At 54.9% G+C, this 19,906-nt stretch overlaps 1 protein-coding gene, 1 long non-coding RNA gene and 2 pseudogenes across 5 annotated transcripts; 2 read left to right on the top strand and 2 right to left on the bottom strand.

Moving 5' to 3' along the window:
* Positions 1–2,756: 2,756 nt before the first annotated feature.
* On the bottom strand, positions 2,757–3,742 carry LOC128313766 (uncharacterized). 2 transcript variants are annotated; one of them, XR_008294815.1, is made up of 3 exons: positions 3,721–3,742; positions 3,305–3,433; positions 2,757–3,089 (listed from the first exon to the last, which is right to left on the bottom strand). It is a non-coding gene; the product is annotated as an uncharacterized LOC128313766 (long non-coding RNA). The 2 variants fall into 2 exon arrangements; XR_008294816.1 differs by having other exon boundaries at positions 3,305–3,430; positions 3,721–3,741.
* A 3,198-nt stretch (positions 3,743–6,940) lies between these two features.
* LOC128313768 (uncharacterized) lies at positions 6,941–10,210 on the bottom strand. Of its 3 annotated transcripts, XR_008294819.1 has the most exons (5): positions 9,831–10,210; positions 9,291–9,541; positions 8,758–8,831; positions 8,441–8,621; positions 6,941–7,897 (listed from the first exon to the last, which is right to left on the bottom strand). XR_008294819.1 is itself a non-coding variant. In XM_053213939.1 (4 exons), exons 2-4 carry the CDS (start codon positions 9,410–9,412, stop codon positions 7,580–7,582), a joined length of 621 nt encoding a protein of 206 aa, XP_053069914.1. In that variant the 5' UTR covers positions 9,413–9,541; positions 9,831–10,192; the 3' UTR covers positions 6,941–7,579. The 3 variants fall into 3 exon arrangements, 2 of the variants coding, with proteins under 2 accessions (XP_053069914.1, XP_053069915.1); XM_053213939.1 differs by lacking the exon at positions 8,758–8,831 and having other exon boundaries at positions 9,831–10,192; XM_053213940.1 differs by lacking the exon at positions 8,758–8,831 and having other exon boundaries at positions 9,291–10,192.
* On the top strand, positions 9,069–19,102 carry LOC113592420 (olfactory receptor 3A3-like; annotated as a pseudogene).
* On the top strand, positions 17,109–19,458 carry LOC128313765 (integrin-linked protein kinase-like; annotated as a pseudogene).
* Positions 19,459–19,906: the final 448 nt, after the last annotated feature.

Here is a 19,906-nt window from a genome sequence, read left to right as displayed (position 1 = left end):
ATGGGGAGGTGGGGTGTGGCTGGGGGGGCAGGGGGTGAGAGGGAGATCGGGTTCAGGGTAAGAGTCAGGAGGGGACGGGGAAATCAGGTGCAGGGTGGCGGTGGGGGACAGGAGAGAACGAAGTGATCCGGGGCTTGGCAAGAGTGGGGGTCGGGAGGGGACGCAGAGGTTGGGTGCAGATTCCAGGTCAGTAGCAGATGGGGAGATCAGGTGGGGGGCTGGGGTTCAGGAGGGGATGGGGCTTGGGTGCGGGGTGGGGTCAGGACGGACCGGGAAATTCGGGTGTCGGGTGGGGGTAAGGAAGGGACCAGGTGATCGGGTGCGGGGTGTCAGTGGGAGTCAGGAGGGGATGGCGAGATTGGGTGCAGGGTGGGGGTCAGGTGGGATCTGGAGGTTGGGTGCAGATTCCGGATCGGGAGTGGATGGGGATTTGGGGTGCCGGGTGGGGGTCAGCAGGGGACGTGGATGTTGGGTGCAGGGTGGGGTCAGGAGGGGCCGGGAAATTTCGGGTGTCGGGTGGGGGTCAGGATGGGACAAGGTGATCGGGTGCGGGGTGCAGATGGGGATCCGGAGGGGATGGCGACATTGGGTGTGGGGTGGGGTCAGGGGGGGACCTGGAGGTTGGGTCCAGATTCCGGATCAGGAGAGGATGGGGAATTGGGTGCGGGTTTGGGGGTCAGGAGGGGATGGGGAGATGGGGTGTGGGCCAGGAGGGGACGGGGCGTTTGGGGACAGCGGGTCCAAACCAATCCCGGGAAGGGCCGCACTGTGGCCGCCGAGCACAGAAGGCGGTGGCTTCGGGGTGGCCAAGTCGCAGCGTGTGCAGAGGTGGGGGGCTGCAGCCCTTCCCACGTGCCGGGGACCCGCAGAGAGCGGGGTGCGTGGACGCAGGAGGGACAAAAGAGCTCGGGCAGGGGAGGACGGCTTGGCAAGGGAGGGAGCGGCCCCTCCTCGCCAGCCCGGCTCCGGGGGGGCCCTCCTCCCCCAGGTCCTCACCGCTCTGGACCGAGACGCCTCCTGTCGGAAGCCTAAGCTGGGGCAAAACCTGGAACAGACCATCAGCCTCGTGTCCGGCAACAGCTAAGGGTGGCGGAACCGGCGAGGAGGGGGCGTCCCAGGCCTGAGGTGACCTCGGGGCCGAGGCCTGGATCGGGTGGCACGGGGGCGGGGATGGGGTGGTCACCGGTCTCTCGTGCCCTGCGCACACCCGGGCCCCCTTCATTAGTGCCTTTCTTTGGGCCCTGCGTGGGGGCGGTGGTGACAGGACCAAGGGTCCTGACCCCGGCAGCAGCAATATCCCCGCCGTCCTACCCTCGTGCCCCCGGGTCGTGCCAGCCCCTGCCCCCTCTTCCTGTTTATACCCCCAACCACCTATTTATTTAATTTATCTGCACCTCACCGTGTCCGTCTGTCACCACGTGCCCCTTCTCTGGGATGTGGACAACCTCACGCCCCTTCCGTCCTTGGGTCGTCCTGGCTCGCTGGTGGCACGGTCAGCCTCGGCCTCACCTCTGGCACCTGCCCCTGGCCGTGTCTCCCTCTCTGTCTCTCTGCCCCTTCCCCGCTCACGCTGTCTCTGTCTTGCTCTCAAACACTAAATAAAAGCATTCAAACAAAAGAGAAAGAAGAAAGAAAGAAAGAAAGAAAGAAAGAAAGAAAGAAAGAAAGAAAAAAAGAAAGAAAGAAGAAAAAAAGGATTCATGTTGGTTTAACCAAAGGGAGAGTTTCTGGATGTGTGTAACTGAACGATCGTGGCGGGGGCGGGGGGCGGGTAGTTCTGTCTTCAGGCATGGCTGGATCCAGGATTTGGTTCTCTGCCATGTGCCTTCCTGCTCTTGCTTCCCATCTGTCCAGTGTCAGCCTGTTCCCTCCCCCCGCCCCCGTAGCCCCGGCAAGGCCGGAAACGAAGGAACCAAAACCGTGTTTGCTTACAGAGATCATGACCATGCATGTAGAAACTCCGAGGGAACCCTCGTGAGGCTAGCACTCCTGTTTAGCGAGGTTCCAAGACACAAGCTACTCAGAGGGAGCTAACCACCCCCCACCCCGCCCCCAAACCCGTAGCCACTTGTGGCACCACTCCCTTGCTCATCGGAAACAAGGCCAGTAAGCCCCAAAATTCCTATTCTAGTGTTTCCGTGCTTATTTCCCTGGTACAAAAGGAGTCTTCTACTTCGGCAGGAAGCCACCCTACTGGTTGGTGATGCGGGGAGACCAGACTTCTGGCGGCGGGGCGCCTTTTCTGGAGAGCACTTGTGTGCCGAGAAGCTATAGAACGCGGGAATTCTACCTCTTGGAAACGATCTGAAGGAAGTAACTGTTCGCGCAAAGACTTCTGTTCAAGAATCCCATTGACTCACACGACCCGACTGCCCAACATTATGTAATAATACATTTGTCTGTCTCGTGGATAACAGTTTTTGAAGAGTTTTTAAGGAGTGGGAAAGCTAGTACGTTCAACGGGGAAAAACAAAAACAAAACAAAACAAAAAGGATCCCGAGAAAAGTTAACGCTAAACTGGAGAATGCATACATTATACGTTGTTATCCGTTTAACGGGTAAATACAACTAGGAACGTATTCCAAAACGTCAGCAGTATTTACCGCTGAATATAGGACCTGATTTTCCTCTCCCTGAGTCGTCTTCGATAAGCTTGGGCTGCTGGACTACGATTCCCAGAACCTCCCTTCCACCACCAGAACAAAGGTAAGAAAACGTGGAGGCGCAGGAACTGAGAAGAAACTCGGACACAAAAGAGTAGCTCAGTTTCATGTTGTGCAGTAACAAACACGTAAGCGCCCGTCCCTCCGGGCGCAGGGAAGGAACTGAAGTGGGCCAAGAGCCACCGAGGCCCGGACCTGCAGAACGTTAGACCCCCGATAATAAAGTGGCCAGGACGCCAAGTGTCAACGCCCCGTGCCTTGCCCAGTGAGGGCTACCAGGTTAGGCCTCGGCCCCCTTTCCCGGGCCTAGGCGTCGCGGAGGCCGGGACCCCAAAGCGCGAATGTTTCGTATCACCAGGGGAAGCCGGTCCAGGAAGGAGTTGACGGAAACTCGGAAGCAGATGGGGTCTTCAGTAGTCCATCTCCTAGAAGTGAGGGAAGAGGGAAATCCGGTTAAAGGGGAGACCTGCTGTGGAGGTGCAGGGCACCAGCCCCTTCCCCCACACAACCCCCCCCCCCCCGCCTTCCACCTAACGCGTGCGTCGGGGCCTCCACGACGGCACTGGAAGGCAGAGATGCGACCACGGCACCCGCCGCCACCGCCCACCCGTCCCGCGCGTACTCTTGCTGGAGGACTCACACGGCCAGGGCGCTGCCCCTCACGCAAAGCTCCTTCTGAGCCAACCCTCGGTGGCGTTGGACGTGTGTAGTCAGGGCCCTGCGGGCCATCTCTGCCTCCAGGGGCGACCGGAAAGACACAGTGAGCCTGCTGGGAGGCACCCGGTTAAGGCACAACGGGCTCCTGGAGTTCCCATGGCCTGAAGCCTCCTGACCACTCAGAGGCCCCCTTCTACCCCCGGGACACTCGCGCTCCCTCCCGCCACCTCTGCCCACCCTGAGCCGCTTCCCCCACCCTGGGGGCCCGCGGGCACCGGCCGTCCCTGTCCCGCCAGGCTGCCCACCCCCGCCCCCGTCCGTCCCGTCCCCGGGCTGCCGCCCTGCTCCCCAGCCACCCCGCCACGGCCCCTGCCCAGACAGGCTCCACGGAAAGGATACAACTCCAGCAGTCCTGAGGAGACGCCCCCTGCGTCTCCACCGGGGGCCAGGGCCCTCGGGGCCCGTTCGGCCAGGGGAGGGGCGCAGGCCCCCTCGACCACTGCTCCCTTGCTGCCAGGGCCACCCTCGCCATCGTGGCGGCTGCAGTTGCCCTGGCGACCGGGACCTCGGGGGCTAAGCTGGGGGTCGTGGCCGTCCGTGCCTCCGTCGGAGGCCTGTGGGCCTGCCCCCGCGTCCCCCGCGCCACCCTCGGCGCCGTCCGCGCCGTCATCGTCAGGGGCCTGCGTGACCGCCACTTCCTCCGCGCCGTCGTCCGGGGCCGGAGAGGCCACTTCGTCGTCCGGGGCCCTCATGGCCGCCGCACCGGCCTCCTCAGAGCCCACCGCTACGCTGCGCCCACTGTCGGCGGACCGCTGAGACCCCTGGCAGGCCTCGCGAAGCCCGGCCCCTCGGCGCGCAAGGCTGTCGGGGATGGCCAGGGCGCCTGCGCAGACAGACCCCGCGGAGCTGGTTCCCACCGAGCCGGCCTCGCTGTGTTGGCCCAGAGCCTGGATCCGGTCGACGCTGACCCCGAGGAGATGGAGGCTGGTTCCGGAAGCTGCGCCCCTCGACGCGTGACGTCACTGTCGGGCTCCTTCGTCCCCGAGAGCATTCTGGTGAGGCCACTGGCACGTGACTGTTTCCGGCCCAGCCCGCCCCTCCCCCCAAGCGTGTGTCTGCGCAGGCGCCAGCCGGGCGCACGTGCGAGCAGCCGGCTGACCGCCGCCCGCCCGGGTCCCGGGCATCGAGGCGTGGGCCGCGCTCAGGCGCTTCTGGGCAGCACCGTGCCTGTCCCTGTCCGTGGGCTCCCCGTACGGCTCGGGTCTGCGTGTGCCGGGACCCGTCCCCGGGGGCGGGGGGGGGGGGGGGGCCCGACGCGGGATGCCGAGCAGGGGCCACTCCCAGGCCCTGACTGTCCTCAGGGAGCATGCCTGGCGCGGCCCCTAGGGGAGCTGGAAGGGACGGGCCTGGCTCCCTCACCATTTCTCGGTCCCGGGCGCCGTCAGTCCCCCAGTGCCTGCCAGCCTGGGGGAGGGTACACCGCCGAGGGCGCGACCGGCCTCCGGCCGGGGGCTCCCGGGCTCCCGGGCTCCCGCCTCCCACACCGCAATGGCTGCGGGCTTGGGCCGGGGGCCCGGGGGCCCAGGGGGGCCCAGCTGGACCCGAGGGCAGCGGCACGGGGGAGCACCGCCCCGGCGACAGCTCCCCGGTCGCTTTGCCCTGCGGCAGCCCTGACGGGCTGTCCCTCCCCCAGGAACAAAGTCTTGCGGCTCTCGGGGGTGGGGGGCTGGACGTGCCAGGGGCCCTCAACTGGGAGGTGACCCTGTGTCTGCCGGCCTGCTGGGTGCTGGCCTACTTCTGTGTCTGCAAGGGGGTCAAGTCAACAGGAAAGGTACAGCTGGAGGCGGGCGGGTCGGGGTGGGTGATGATGGCAGGGGTGGGGGCAGCATGGCCGGTGGGGAGAAGGGGTGTCTCTGCCGGGGGGGGGGGGGCCGGGGCACCCCCCCACCTGAGGTGACCGGGCCAGGGCCTGAGGCGGGGGCAGGTCCTTGAACCCAGCCCGGTGGATTTCCCACGCGTGCCCGGGTAGTCCTCTGCAACCTCCAAACTCCAGCCCAGCCGCCTCCCGTCCTGAGGGGACAGGACCAGGCGACCGCCAGCTGAACTTGCCTGTGTCGGGCAACCCCGCCCCAGTTTCCCTCTCTTCCTCACTCACTACTTCCTCACTCTCTGCTTTGCGGCCAGCCTGGGGGCACCCGGCCCGTGGCCCTCCCTTGCCTACCTGTCCTGCTCTGCTGAGGGTGGGACGGAGGCAGAGGTCTTCGCGGTCACCTCGCTGTCGCCTCTGTCTCCGGCCGGCCCAGTCCACTCCCGTCCTGCCCAGGACCCTGCCTCTGTGCAGAGAACCACAGGAGGCATGGGACCTGCCTCCAGGCCGATGTCCTGCTCCCCACCCGGGGAAGGTCCTGCCTCCGCCCTCCCTCTCTACAGCTGACCTGTCCTTGCGGGGACGGCCGATGGCCAGCTGAGCACCCCGCTTCCTTCGGGAGGAGCCCAGGCTCTGAGGAGTAGAAGGGGGTGCTGCAGGCTGGCCTCCCGCTTGACCTCGGAGCGGACCGTACCACAGTGGGGGGAGTGTGGCCCGCCTGCCCCCCTGCTGAGGCTGGGGGCCCCTAGTGGGGAGGCGGCGCCGCAGGGCCCCTTCTGAGCAGGTGCCCCCCGTCCCCCCTCCCCCTGCCCCAGATCGTGTACTTCACGGCTACCTTCTCCTGCGTGGTCCTCGTCGTGCTGTTGGTGCGGGGAGTGCTGCTGCCCGGCGCCCTGGATGGCATCATCTGCTCTCTCAAGCCTGACTTGTGGAAGCACTCACTGGGTCGTGAGTGCCGGCACCACGTGGGGCGTAGAGATCACGCACACAAGGATGTCAAAGAATTGAAAACACTAAAGGTCACGTAAAGTCACTGTGAACCTTTTGGGGGAGAAATACACAAAAAAGAAGTGGGGACCACCCTCAATCCCACCACACAGAGATACGAGGTGTTTACACTTCAGGCTACCGTTGCAGGATTTCCGTGCACATAGACAGTAGCTTCCTAAGTTGGGATTTTAGTGATTTCCCTTTTGCACTGTGGTGTTTCCTATGCGACCGCATCCCTGTTCTCCGTGGCCACTAACTACTTTAGCTCCAGTCGCCATCCCTTCCCTCCTTGCCTCCTACTGGCAGGCTTGCCCCCCCGACGGGAGCCCCTTCGTGACCTTCCCAGACGGCCGATCTGATCCGCACCTGTGCTCAGTCGCCCCCTCCAAAGGCCGCTTTGGTGTGTCCACCTGTACCGGGGAAGGGGACGGGGTGCGGGGCCGTGTCCGTCTGGGCTGTGGCCCATCTCCCTCCACGAACCGCTGCGAGGTCGTGGAGCCCCACGTGCTGGGGACACTGAGCCCAAGGAAGAGGCAGGGCCCTCTGGACAACAGGCCGTGGTGTCTGGCGGCCTCCCACGAGGTCTGGGGAGGGGCTAGGGGTGTGGGGAGGGGGTGGAGCTGAGGTAGGACTGGTTTGCGTGGGTGCAGTGGGGTCACACGTCACCACGGGCCGGGTCCCCCCAGGCTGGCGACGATTGGTGAGGGAGCAGCCGCTGGAGAGGCAGCAGCTGCTGGAGAGGCGGCCGAGGGCGGGGTTTATAGACGTGCACGTGTTGAAAGATCCTTGTTTTCCGGCTGCAGGTTCCTCCTGCCCGTGCCTGGAGATGAGAGCTGCCTGCCCCGTAGACCGTGACAAAGAACAGGGCAGACAGAGACAGTCCGAGGCTCAGGCTGAGGCGCTCTTTGGTGACACTGCTCGTTGAAATGCTTCCACTAGCCACAGGCCGCTCTAGACACTGGCCACCTTCTTGCTGTGACACCTGCCTCCAGGACAAGGCAGCTGTGCCTTTACTTTCCTCACTTGTCCTGAGGACCTATTTAGAGACGCTCAGGTACAGATTCGTAACTACAGAGTCACGGCGTTCTCCGCAGCTCAGTCACGTGCTCAGAGGCTTTAGGAGTTGGGCCATGGCAGTCTGTTTGGGCATGGACAGTGGGGACCATGAGCCGCACCACCGTGTGGGGAGTAGTGTCAGGCAGAGGCTTCCTGGATATCGCAGCTGGCGGGCCGTCGAAGGCTCGTGGCACGGCTGGTTCAGGCAGACGCATCCACGCGGGTGCCCATTTGGGCAGACGCCCTAGGGTGTCGTGGCACTCTAAGGGGTGGAGCTTCATAGGTGAGAACTGATTGGCTACAGAAGGGACTGCTTGGTGGGAACCAATCACAGGTCAGGAGGCATTACCAGCGGTCCGTGTGGACAGTTGCTCTGGGCATGCGGAATTGCATTGTGGAGTAAAGGGGTGAAGCATTGTGAGAGAGCGCTTTGTCCTTCAGTGATGCCTTGAGAGGGTGGGAGGATTCAAAGTTGGGTCTCAGGTGGCTGGTGGAGGCCCCGTGAGGGCAGCAGACGAAGGCACGGGTGCCGTGGGCGTGGTGGTGGGCGCAGCAGGTGGTGGCCAGTGTGTGCCAGGTGGACCTCGCGGTGTCAGCGGCCCCAGAGTCCCTGGTGGTTCGGGTGGTGCCTGTGACCCTGGCCATCCCAGCAACCCCGGAGGCCTGAGCGATCCGGAAAGAACCAGCATTGTGGGAGAGGTAGGTGCCGCCTCTGGTGGCGCTCTCCAAATGGAGCGGGCACCCTACACACCAGGTCCTGGTGGAGATGCCGCGCCTGGCGCTAGAGGTCCTGGTAACCGACTGCTTCAGTTGTATCCTATTCAAGGAGTCCCAGCGGGCTGGACGGCAGGGGGATGGGCTGGAGGTGGTTTGGCGCACGGCGGGGTGGGGTGTGGGGGGAGACTTGGGGAAGTGGAGTTGAAAGGGGAGCAGGAGGGAGCTCCGGGCACCTGGAGGGTATTGGCTAGGGTTTGGCCTGTGCTGACAGAGGATGGGGAGTGGGGTGGACCGCCTGATGGGACTGAAGCGGTAGGGACAATGCTATCTGGGGTGGCCTGGCTGTATAGGGTGGGAGGTTGTGGACAGCCTGAGGGTCAGCCTGGGGTGGGGAAGGCAGGCCTCACTGAAGAGGAGGCCTGAGGCACAGGCAAAATTAGTACTGTGGATGGTGCCTTAACCCAGTCTCCACCAGCACCCTCACTATACCTTTCCCCTCGGCCATGGATGCGGAGATTGCCCACAGGTTCCTGACTCCAAACGAGGAGCTCCAGGAGCCAGTTCGGGAGGAGCTCCATGTGAACGGCAGCATCCTGACTGTGTTAGTTCTAGAACGGTCCAGGGAGAGGGTGGTGGCAGGCGACCAGGGACAAGGTCAATTCCGGAGGAGCTGTAATGGAGACAAGGGAAACAGGAAAGGAGTGAGTCGAAGGAAGGAGTGTGGTGCTCTGGGATCGTTGCTGTGTGAAGGGGCGGAGCGGGGAATGTGCCCCACCGGCCCTCTAACTTGACTTATTGTTTCCTACCTTGTAGCCGCTTGACTGCCGATGACCCTGGCCAGCTCCACATGTCCATCACCTCCTGTCTTGGCCAGCTTTCCCTAGTGATACGGACCATGCAGATCATCATGCCCCCCTTTTTCACAAAGCCGCAGCAGTGAAAAGGTGGCTGGACCCAACTCTGTGTCCCCCCATATGACAGTGATTCCTGCAGCAGCTGCCGTTTTGTTACTGAGGCCGCATCTTTTGCCTATACTGGCCCTTGGGTGCTTCAGATCCACATTTTTTTTTTTTTTTTGGTGATCAAATGGTAACTGCTACTATTCTATGTCTGGGTTTATTTTTAGCATCTACGCCTTCTCCTATTCTCGCCTTTGTTCTCAGGTAGGGGGAGAGATTCTGACATTCAGATACTCAATTACTAGAAGGCAATTGAAGAAGACAAGTTAGGCGATGGGAGAAAAAAATTATGTCCTGTTATTGAGGACATTAACTACTGTCAACATGTTAGAATTTTTGTTTTAGTTTTATACTAGCATGTACATAGTCATGTATAATACCTGCAGAGTAGGACTTTGTGGCTTCTCGGCCTTGATTCAGATCTGTGGAGAAGAGCGCTGGGACAGCTGGCTAGGTCGGCCCCACTGCCCATTCTGTACTCCCGTGTCATCAGAGGCCTCATTCCCTGAGGTTCCGAACCCACAATTCTCAGAGCTCCTTGTGGTTGGCTCTCACTTGTATCATCCTTCCCCAAAGTGTTTTTCCAGTTTATTACGCTGCTGCTTGCTTCCCCGAAGTCCTGACAAGGGTCCTTGAGGAAAACAAAAAGGGCAAGAGGTCTCCCTGAGGTGGGGAGGGGACATGAAGTACATTACCCTTTGCCTTCCCCTCCAAGACTCTCTTATTTAGCACAACAGTGGGGCCACGTACAAGGCACCCGAGTGGCTGAGGAGGGGAATGGGCGACGCCCCGGTGCACGAGGTGAGTCTCTAAAACGGAGAGAGGAGGAACAGAGCCTTGCCTGAGGGAGAATTAGCACTGTCAGCAGAGAGAGACTGAGCTGCGGAGAACACCGTGACTCTGTAGTTACGAATCTGTACCTGAGCGTCTCCAAATAGGTCCTCAGGACAAGTGAGGAAAGTAAAGGCACAGCTGCCTTGTCCTGGAGGCAGGTGTCACAGCAAGAAGGTGGCCAGTGTCTAGAGCGGCCTGTGGCTGGTGGAAGCATTTCAACGAGCAGTGTCACCAAAGAGCGCCTCAGCCTGAGCCTCGGACTGTCTCTGTCTGCCCTGTTCTTTGTCACGGTCTACGGGGCAGGCAGCTCTCATCTCCAGGCACGGGCAGGAGGAACCTGCAGCCGGAAAACAAGGATCTTTCAACACGTGCACGTCTATAAACGAAGCACCGCATCGTTAGAATGAAAGATAAAAACCATATGATCATCTCCCTAGGTGCAGAAAACGCGTTTGACAAAATAGAACATTTCCATGATAAAAACCCTCCACGAATGGGGGCAGAGAAGTTGTATAGCTCAATACCACAAAGCCCACATACGACCAAACCCACAGCTGACATCATACGCAACAGTGAGAGGTTGAAAGCTTTCCCTCTAGAATCAAGAACAAGGCAAGGCTGGTCAGAGACGTACCGGGTTAAATTTCAATCCTTGACGTTGAAATGTGTTGAGAATTGGTCCGTGGCTCAGAAAATGCTTTATCTTGGCGAACATACTTGTACTTGAAAAGAATGTGTAGTGGACACACATGTGAAATTCAGATCTCCTGTTTAGTGTTCTAAAGACATCGGTCAAGGTAGGTGATACCACTGATCGTATGTTCTATGTCGGGGGACAACAAACTTTTCACATAAAAGCGGCCCCGGGCTGGATTTGGCCAGGAGGCGGTAGTTTGCCAGTCCCTGCTCTATTTCTTTTAACAGAGTGTGTTGTCTCTCTCTCTCTCGCTTGCTGAGAGAGGATGTTAAAATCTCCAACCGTGATTTTGGACTTGTCCCTTTCACCTATTAATCTCAAAAATTCTTGCATCGTGCGCACGCGTGGGTGTGTGCGTGCGTGTGTGCGCGCGTGTGTGTTAAGTTTATTTATTTTGAGAGAGGGGGAGAGAGAGAGAGCCAGCGGGGGAGGGGCAGAGACAGAGGGGGACAGAGGATCCAAAGCAGGCTCGGTGCCGACGGGCAGAGAGCCCGACGCTGGGCTGGAACCCACCAACGGTGACAACATGACCTGAGCCGAAGTCAGACGCTTACCGACTGAGTCACCCAGGCGCCCCGTGTATTTTGAAGGTGTGTCATTAGGCACAGACATACTTATGATCATTTTCTCTTCCAGATGGATTCATTGCTGCTGTTACTAGTATGAAACGCATCCCTTCATCTTTGGTAACACAGTTTTCCTCGAAGTCTGATTTCTCTAATATCGATATAACCACATCAGGCTTCTTTGCTCACTATTTATTCGTAAGTCCTTTTCCATCCTCTTACTTCTAACCTATGGGTGTCTTTGTATCTTGCATGTGGCTCACGTAGACAGCGTGTAGTTTGGTCACTTAAAAAAAGCACCCTTCTAACGATGTCTGCTTTTAAATTGGACTGTTTGGCAAATTCACGTTTAATACGATTACCGATATGGTCGGATTTAAGTCTGCCATTTTGCTATTCAGTTTTTGTTTGTCCCTTCTCTTTTTTTGTTTTTGCTCAGCTTATTTGAGGCAAAATGCACGTATGGGAAGTTGCACACATTTAAGCGTACGGTTTCATGAGTTACGACAAAGGTGTCCACAGCCAAAGCCGAGATACAGAACATTCCCATCGCTCTCACAGTCGCCCTTGTGCCTCCGTGCAGACAATGTCTTCCTCTACAGTCTGCCCCCACATAGCAAATTCAGCTTAGATTTTGCCTTTTCTGGAATTTCCAGGAATCACACAGTATGTCCATCCTTCTTTGTTGCTGACCGGTATTCCATTGCGTGGATGTACCGTAACTTAGGCTTAACCACTCACCTGCTATTGGACGTTTGGCTTGTTTCCAAACTGCGGTTATTGTTAATCAAGTTGATACGAAGATTCACGTACAAGTCTTTGCACACACATATATTTTTAATTCCCTTGTGTAAATAGCAGAAGTGGGATTTCTGGGTCACATGGTAAGCGTAAGTGTGACTGTATAAGGAACGGAAGCAGTGTTTTCCGATGTGATCATACCAATTTACAGTCCCACCAGTGACATGTGAACTTTCCATTCTGTCTGTATCCTCTTTTAGTCATCCTTATGTCTTCCGACTTTATTCCTCTTTTGCAAGTTGGAGCTGCCTATTCCAGGTTCTTTGCATTTGGATATACACTTTGGAATCAGTTTGTCCATTTCTGCGTTATCACGATTTTTACTGGGTTTGCAATGAATTTCTAGAATGGTGTGGTGGGAGTGTACATCTTAAGAATACAGGGCCTTGGGGCACCTGGGTGGCTCAGTCGATTAAGCGTCTGACTCTTGATTTCGGCTCAGGTCATGATCTCACGGTTTGTGAGACCGGGCCCAGAGTCGGGGTGTGCACTGACAGCTCCGAGCCTGCTTGGGATATTCTCTCTCTCTCTCTCTCTCTCTCTCTCTCTCTCTCTCTCCCTCTCCCTCCCTCCCTCTCTCGCTCCCTCTCTCTCTCTCTGCCCCTCCCCTGCTCATGCTCTCTCTGTCTCTTCCAAAATAAATAAATAAATGCTAAAAGAAAAAAGAATACAGGATCTTCCGCTCCACACATAGGATGCGTTTCTCCATTTTTGTAAGCTTTCTTTCACTTATCAATAGTTTTTAGTGTTCACCGTAAAGGTTTTGCACATATGTTATAACATGTGTCCCCAAATACTTCATGTTTGGGGATGCTATTATAAATGGTAGTGATTTTTTTAAATGTCACTCTTCTTTTTTTTTTGTACATCACTTAGGGGTTTCTATGTAAACAAGCATGTCATCTCTGAATAAAGATAATCCCGTTTCTTTTTTTGCAATCTGTGTCACTACTTTTATTCCTCTTTCTTGCCTAGTGCACTGCCTAGGATTTCCAGGACAGTGTTGAATGGAAGTGGTGAACATCCATACCTTGTTTCTCAAACTTTGCGGGCGAGGGAGCGGGGGCGGTGATTCTATCTTTCACCATTAAGTATCATGTTAGCTGTAGGATTTTGGTAGGTTCCCTTTATCAGATTAAGAACGTTTCCCTCTAGTCCTAGTTTTCCGAGAGTTTTTGTCATGAGTGGTTGTTGGATATTGTCTGATGCTTTTTTTCTGTGTCTGTTGAAATGATCACATGTTTTTTCTCCTTTATTTTCTTAATATGACAGATGACACTGATTGACTTTTTTGTTTTTAATGAAAACCAATTCTTGGGATAAACCCCACTTGGCCATGATGGTATCATCCTCTTTGTATGTTGCTGGGTTGAATTTGCTAATATCGAATCAAGTTCTTTTGTGTGTGTGACTTCCTGAAGGATATTGCTCTGTGGTTTTCTTTTCTTGCCATGTCTTCATCTGGTTTTGGGGTTGTGTAATGCTGGCCTCATAAGATGATTTGGGAAATGTTTCTCCTCCTTTGCTTCCTGAAAGCATTTGTGTAGGATTGGTGATAGTTCTCCTTTAAGTATTTGGTGGTAGCCACTAGTAAAGCCACGGGGGCCTGGAGTTTTCGGCTCCATTGCTTTCATAGATGTAGGGCTATTCGGGTCTTCTATTTCTTCTTGAGTCAGTTTTGGTAATTTGTGTCATTCAAGGAATTTGTCCATTTCATCTAAATTGGGAAACTTACCCACAAATATTGTTCCTAACATTCCCTGGTTACACTTTATTTTTCAAAATCAGCTTTATTGGTATTTTTAGAAAAACTTTTTTTTAACGTGTGTCTATTTTTGAGACAGAGAGAGACAGAGCATGAATGAACGGGGGAGGGTCAGAGAGAGGGAGACACAGAATCTGAAACAGGCTCCAGGCTCTGAGCTGTCAGCACAGAGCCCGACGCGGGGCTCGAACTCACGGACCGCGAGATCATGACCTGAGCCGAAGTCGGCCGCTCAACCGACTGAGCCACCCAGGCGCCCCTGGTATGTTTTTTGTTTTGTTTTGTTTTGTTTTTTTAAAGAAGCTTTCAGGGGCACCTGGGTGGCTCAGTCGGTTGAGCGTCCGACTTTGGCTCAGGTCACGATCTGGCAGTTGGTGAGTTCAGGCCCCACATGGGGCTCGCTGCTGTCAGCGCAGTTCACTTCAGATCCTCTGTCCCCCTCTCCCTGCCCCTCCCCCACATGCACTCTCTCAAAAATGAATAAAACCTTTAAAAAGTGGGGGAGAGGGCGCCTGAGTGGCTCAGTCGGTTAAGGGTCTGACTTCGGCTCAGGTCATGATCTCACGGTCCGTCCGTCGGTTCGAGCCCCGCATCGGACTCTGTGCTGCCGGCTCAGAGCCTGGAGCCTGGAGCCTGTTGCGGATTCTGTGTCCCCCCTCTCTCTTTGCTCCTCCCCCACTCGCGCCCTGTCTCCCTCTGTGTCAAAAATAAACATTAAAACAGAAAAGAAAGAAAGGGAAAAAAGGCTTTCCGCTTCATGGATTTTCCTCTATTGTTTGTCCATTTAACGTTTTATTCATATCTCCTCTTAGCTTCATTATTTCTTTCCTACTATGTATTTAGGTTTTGATTTTATGTCTTCTTCACAAAGTGACCCCTCTATCGTTAGCAAACGTCCTCCACCCCATCGTATTCCTTGTCCTGAAGTCTGTTCTGCCTGCTCTTAATATAGCTACTCAAACTTTCTTATTAGAAGACTTGCATGGTGTATCTCTGCCCATCTTTTTACTTTTACCGTATCTGTGTCTTCACAGAGCGCATTTCTTATGCGTAGCATATAGTTTTGCTTTGCCTTTTTATCCAGTCTGGCAATCTCCGTGTTTTAGTTGCCACATTTAGACCATTTAGAATAAATGTAACGAGGGGTATCGTTGAGTTTCAATCTACCATCCTGCTATTTATTTTCTGTTTGCCCCATGTGTTCTGTGTTCCCCTCTCTGTCTTTTCGCGACTCCTTTCAGATTGAGTAATTTCTAGAAATTCACTTTATCTCCGCCAGAGAAGTGTACATATTAAACCTAGGGTTCTAGGGATCCTAATATGTGTTTTACCTCATTATAGACCACCTTCAAGTAATTTCAAATCACTTCGCACGTAACGTAAGAACATTACAGCAGTACCCTTCCAACCACCCACTGGTGTCCTTTGTGCTATTGTTGTCATACCTTTTATTTCTATAGCAGTTACACACCCCACGCCGTGTTGTCAATATTTTTGCTTTAGATGGTTTGCGACGATTGAGAGACATTTTGAAGGGAGAAAAAATGTTTACATTTACCCACATACTTTCCAATTCTGGAACCCTCTTCATTACTTCATGTAGGTCCAAGTTCCCACGTGCTATCATCCTTGCTTGTGGAGAACAGCCTTTAACATTTGTTGTAGTGCAGGTTTTCCGCTGACAACGAGTTAATCTCAGCTTTTATATGTCTGAAAAAGTCTTTATTTTGCTTCCTTTTTTCATGGAGGTAAAATCGAGATAACATAAAATAAGCCATCTGAGAGTGAACAGTCGAGTGGCATTTAGCACATTCCCATGTAAAAGGGTTGCCGAGCAGGGCTGGCACAATGAAGAGAGCAGCTGGGGAAATCGGACAAGCTAGCCTTGGATAGGAGGGCAGGGCTCTCTTCCACCGAGGCAGGGAATAGGCAAGGGCGTTTGCTGCTGTGGGCCAGTCCGAAGATGTGATATGGGGCACGGAGCTGACAGACTTCTTGCCCGATGGTCAGAGAGGAGAGGAGAGGAGAGGAGAGGAGAGGAGAGGAGAGGAGAGGAGGGAGAGCGTATCACAGAGGGCCTGGTAGGTCGCCGGGGGACTTTGGCTTTGATGCTGAATGAGATGGGAGGCACTGAAAGGTTCAGAGCGGGAGGAGGAGGGACCTGACTAGTGTCCTATCACTGCTCCTGAGTTGGGGCTCTGCTGGGTTGGTGAGGGTGAAATAAGGGGACCACTGCAGGTAATTACGAGGTCTAGGGTCCTTATTCAGGTAGAAGCTTCTGAGGGACTGACTTTGATATCCTTACAGGAGGTGCATGCACCGTGGCTTCAAGGTCTGTGCACCTTGTCTTGGTGTGGGGTTACCGATTCCATTCTACTGGCCTCTACCTTACCGCTGGCCTCCTGAACCTAGCCTCACTCCCCCAATTCTGAGTCTTATTTTCTTAAGCTTGAAACCTGTCTCTTTTTCTTGTTGTTGTTGTTGTCTCTGGACCTTCCCTCACCCCTGCTGCCTTGTGCAAATTGGAACTCCACACTTGGATCCTCATCTGACTCTGAGTTGGACTCTACAGGTGCAGGTTTCTGCTCATGGTTCCGGGCAGCTGAGGAATGAGACCCGAGTGTCGCTGTTCCTTCTGGAAGGGCTGGCCGACGCAGAGGAGTTGAGGCCCTTGCTCTTTGTGATCTTTCTGCTGGTCCACAGCGTGGCTGGGAATTGCCAGCCTTACTGTGATGGACTCCCGACTCCACGCTCCCATGCACGACTTCTTAGTCAACCTCTCACTGCTGGACACTGCCTATATCTCCAGCACGGGGCCTCAGGTGCTGGAACACCTGCTGGCAGCAGTGCGGACCGTGCCCTATCGTGCTTGTCTTCCCCAGATCTTCTTTCTCCACTTCCTGGCTCCCTGGGAGTGCTTCCTGCTCACAGCCATGGCCTGTGACCGCTATGCAGCCATCGGCCGGCCACCGCACCACCTAGTCCTCATGGGCCGTCGGACGGACCCGGGCAGGAATGGCTTCCACCTCCCGCCTGCTTGCCTTGGCCGATGCGTTCGCCCACACCGTCTTTGCAGCTCCACTGAGGTTCTGCGGGCCTCGCCTCATCACCCACTTCTCCTGTGGCCTCCCTCCACTGACCAGACTCTCTTGCTCAAGCACGTGGGCCAGCGAACTTGCCCTGTTCGTCTTCAGTTTCGTGGTGGCTCTTGCACCCCGTGCCCCGGTTGCGATCTCCTGTGTACGTGTTGTGGCTGCGATTCTCAGGATTCACTCCGCTGAGGGCCGAAGAAAAGCCTTTTCCACCTGTGGTGCTCACACCACCGTGGTCTGCATTTTCTACATCGCTCCAGTCCTCTGCTACATCCTCCCCAGCTCTGCGTGCTCTGGCTTGCGGGACCGGGTGCTCCCTGTGCTGTACGTGGTCCTCACCCCCATGCTCAACCCCGTCATCTACAGCATGCGAAACAAGGAGGTGAAGAGGGCTTTGTTCAAGGCCCTCGGGAAAGAAAGTGCCTCCTAGGCACTGGTCACATCAAATCAACGAGGAGTGTCCCCGGCTCAGGAGTTCCTCACATCCGAATGTGCTCCCAGTGCTAGGTGCCTGTCAGTCTCCACCTGCTCCACACCCCACCCTCGTCGCACACTGGATGCCATATGGATCCCTCCCTGTACAATGTATTACACGAAGGCACCAATTTTGCTGTGGACCAGAGCCAGGCTGTGACGTTTGCATTGGACATGGCAAGGGGCATGGCCCTCGTACACACTCTAGAGCCCCTCATCCCACGACACGCACTCAGCAGCCGTAGTGTAATGATTGATGAGGACATGACTGCCCGAACCAGCACGGCCGACGTCAGGTTCTCCTTCCAATGCCCTGGGCGCAGGTATGCACCTGCCTGGGTGGCCCCTGAAGCTCTGCAGAAGAAGCCTGAAGATACAAACAGACGCTGAGCAGACACGGGGAGTTTTGCAGTGCTTCTGTGGGAACTGGTGACACGGGAGGTACCCTTTGCTGACCTCTCCAACACGGAGATTGGAATGAAGGTGGCACTGGAAGGCCTTCGGCCTACCATCCCACCAGGCATTTCCCCCCATGTGTGTAAGCTCATGAAGATCTTCTCCAGGGTGGGGCTGGCACGTGCCAGTGCTTTGGGGGTGAATCCAATCACACAGGAGTTTGAAATTTCATGCACGTGATCCATTTGGTGAATCCTATTTTGGGTGCCAGGTTTCCCCCCATTTTCAGCAACGATCAAATATTTCTGTTGCTCTTCCCCCTCCCCCCCTTATTCTAAAACACTGCTTTCTATTTATGGAAGTAAAACATGGTCATTGCATAGGTTGTGCAGTTACAGAAACTTACAAAGTGACCAAAAAAGAAAAAAATGCCCTCTATAACCTCACCACCGCGAGAGAACCTCACTGTAAACATTTTGATGGTTTATTTCAGGTTTCTTCTTGCACTACAAATGTATGTGCACGGGCGCCTGGGTGGCTCGGCCGGTTGAGCGTCCGACTTCGGCTCAGGTCCTGATCTTGCGGTTCGTGAGTTCGGGTCCCGCGTCGGGCTCTGGTGCTGACCGCTCAGAGCCTGGAGCCTTGCTTTGGATTCTGTGTCCCCCTCTCTCTCCGCCCCACCCCTGCTGTGCTCTGTCTCTCTGTCTCTGTCTTTCAAACAAAATGAATATACTTAAAAAAATTTTTAAAAAACCAAATGTACGTGCATACACATTTAAAGTAGCAAAGCAAAACTGGAATCATAGTGCACTTACAGCTCCGAACGCTTAGATATTTAAATTTTTTTCCACTATAATGTATGCGTATTATAAAATCATTCATGCCTTACACAAAGGTGTGTTGTTAGAGAGTAAAAATTTCCCATAAACTCAGTGTCTGCGGTAGCCATTATGACCAGTTTTACGTGTGTCCTCCCAGACTTTTTCCTAGGATACATTCATCTGCATTTATAACGGTTTTTCTTTTGCTTGTTTGCATACATAGGATCATACCGATCAAGTAGGCAGTTGGTTAGACATGAGCCAGAGGCAAAGGCGGTGTTAAATAGGCGACACGTTAGAAGCCTGAGGGCACAATGTCCTGACTTTGTGGCTGTTAACATCCTGGTCCTATGGCTTCCAACACCCCCAGGTTGACAGACCAAGGGCCACAGGTGCAGAACAGGGGCTCTCCTCTTCAACCTTGGCCTCAGGGTAACCTACAGCTTCATTATAATAGATTTACATCGTTTTGTTTTCAACTCTCCCCGCCCAAGGGAAGATGGCCATGGACTCTTCTGGCCAGAACCTTGTGGGCGGGGACAGAAAAACTCCCCCTCCCAACCGGTAGGAGGAGTTGCTCACATGATGGGAAGCACCCTCAGTGGGAGACCCCCCTAGGTGTGACCCATCCGGAACCTATGCAAACATACAGAGAAAAGACACCCCAAACCCCAGACACCTCTGGGCCTGTCCGCTCTGCCACCTGGAGAGTGCACTGTCCTTAATAAACTGCTTTGTGCTTGTTACTTTCCTTCTGGCTGTCCTTATTTGAGCGCAGGTCCTCATGGAAACGTTCCGTGGGGGATCCAAGAGTGCAGGCTTCCATTCACGCTATGTAGACGCTCCCACTGGTAAACAATACCCTGTACCAAATTGGCTGTTTATAATCCTTATTCCAGGAATCCCATGGTCCTGTCATTTGTACAATCTTCTACTGGGCTGTTTGTGTCTTTTATGGATTTATTTGCTAAGGGTCACTTGTGTTTTGAAGATACTCACTTTAGTTTGCCCTTTGGGTTACTAATGTCTTCCTAACTTGTCTTTCCATTTTGTTTATGATGTTTTCTTCCCTAACAGAGCTTAACACCTTTGTGTAATTAGACACTGGTGTTGGTTTATTTGTGGTTGTGGCTGTTTGCTTCTGGATTTTGCATCCTGCTTTGTTTACTGTTTGACTTAAGAATAAGGTCAAGACCGGCTTTCTTTTTCTTCTGACTCGAGTAACCCAAATAATTTCACCATTGCTCTTTACGTACTCTTTCAAGTTGGGTTTGACTCTGGCTTCTGGCTCTTCATTTTACATCTCTTTCTCCAGGCACAGCTCTGGCTTGGTCCCTTAGAACACTGCTTGTGTCCTGGCTGAGAAACCTTACCCTCCCATGAGGACATGGGACTTGTGCTCGACTTTGGACATCAACTTTGCAGCCACCCATCTGGGCCTTTCTCCCCATATCCTTCGCTCTCCTACATAGTAGAATAATGCTCCCTCAGCCGCTAACCAGGTAATATGCCGTAATTACAGAAACCTGGATCAGTAGGTCATGGGGGAA

The sequence above is a fragment of the Acinonyx jubatus genome, unplaced genomic scaffold (genome assembly GCF_027475565.1).
Source record: "Acinonyx jubatus isolate Ajub_Pintada_27869175 unplaced genomic scaffold, VMU_Ajub_asm_v1.0 scaffold_29, whole genome shotgun sequence".
NCBI lineage: Eukaryota > Metazoa > Chordata > Mammalia > Carnivora > Felidae > Acinonyx > Acinonyx jubatus.
Note: the sequence above shows the minus strand (reverse complement) of the source record. Positions and strands in the feature narration are given on the sequence as shown.

Excerpts from the sequence above, each read along its gene's own strand:
- LOC128313768 (XM_053213940.1), bottom strand. The coding sequence starts at position 9,412 with ATGAGGCCTCTGATGACACGGGAGTACAGAATGGGCAGTGGGGCCGAC. Across the intron at positions 8,622-9,290 it reads CACAAAGTCCTACTCTGCAG|CTCCTCCGGAATTGACCTTG; the intron begins GTATTATACATG and ends TCTCCATTACAG. Across the intron at positions 7,898-8,440 it reads ATCCATGGCCGAGGGGAAAG|GCCTCCGGGGTTGCTGGGAT; the intron begins GTATAGTGAGGG and ends CGGATCGCTCAG.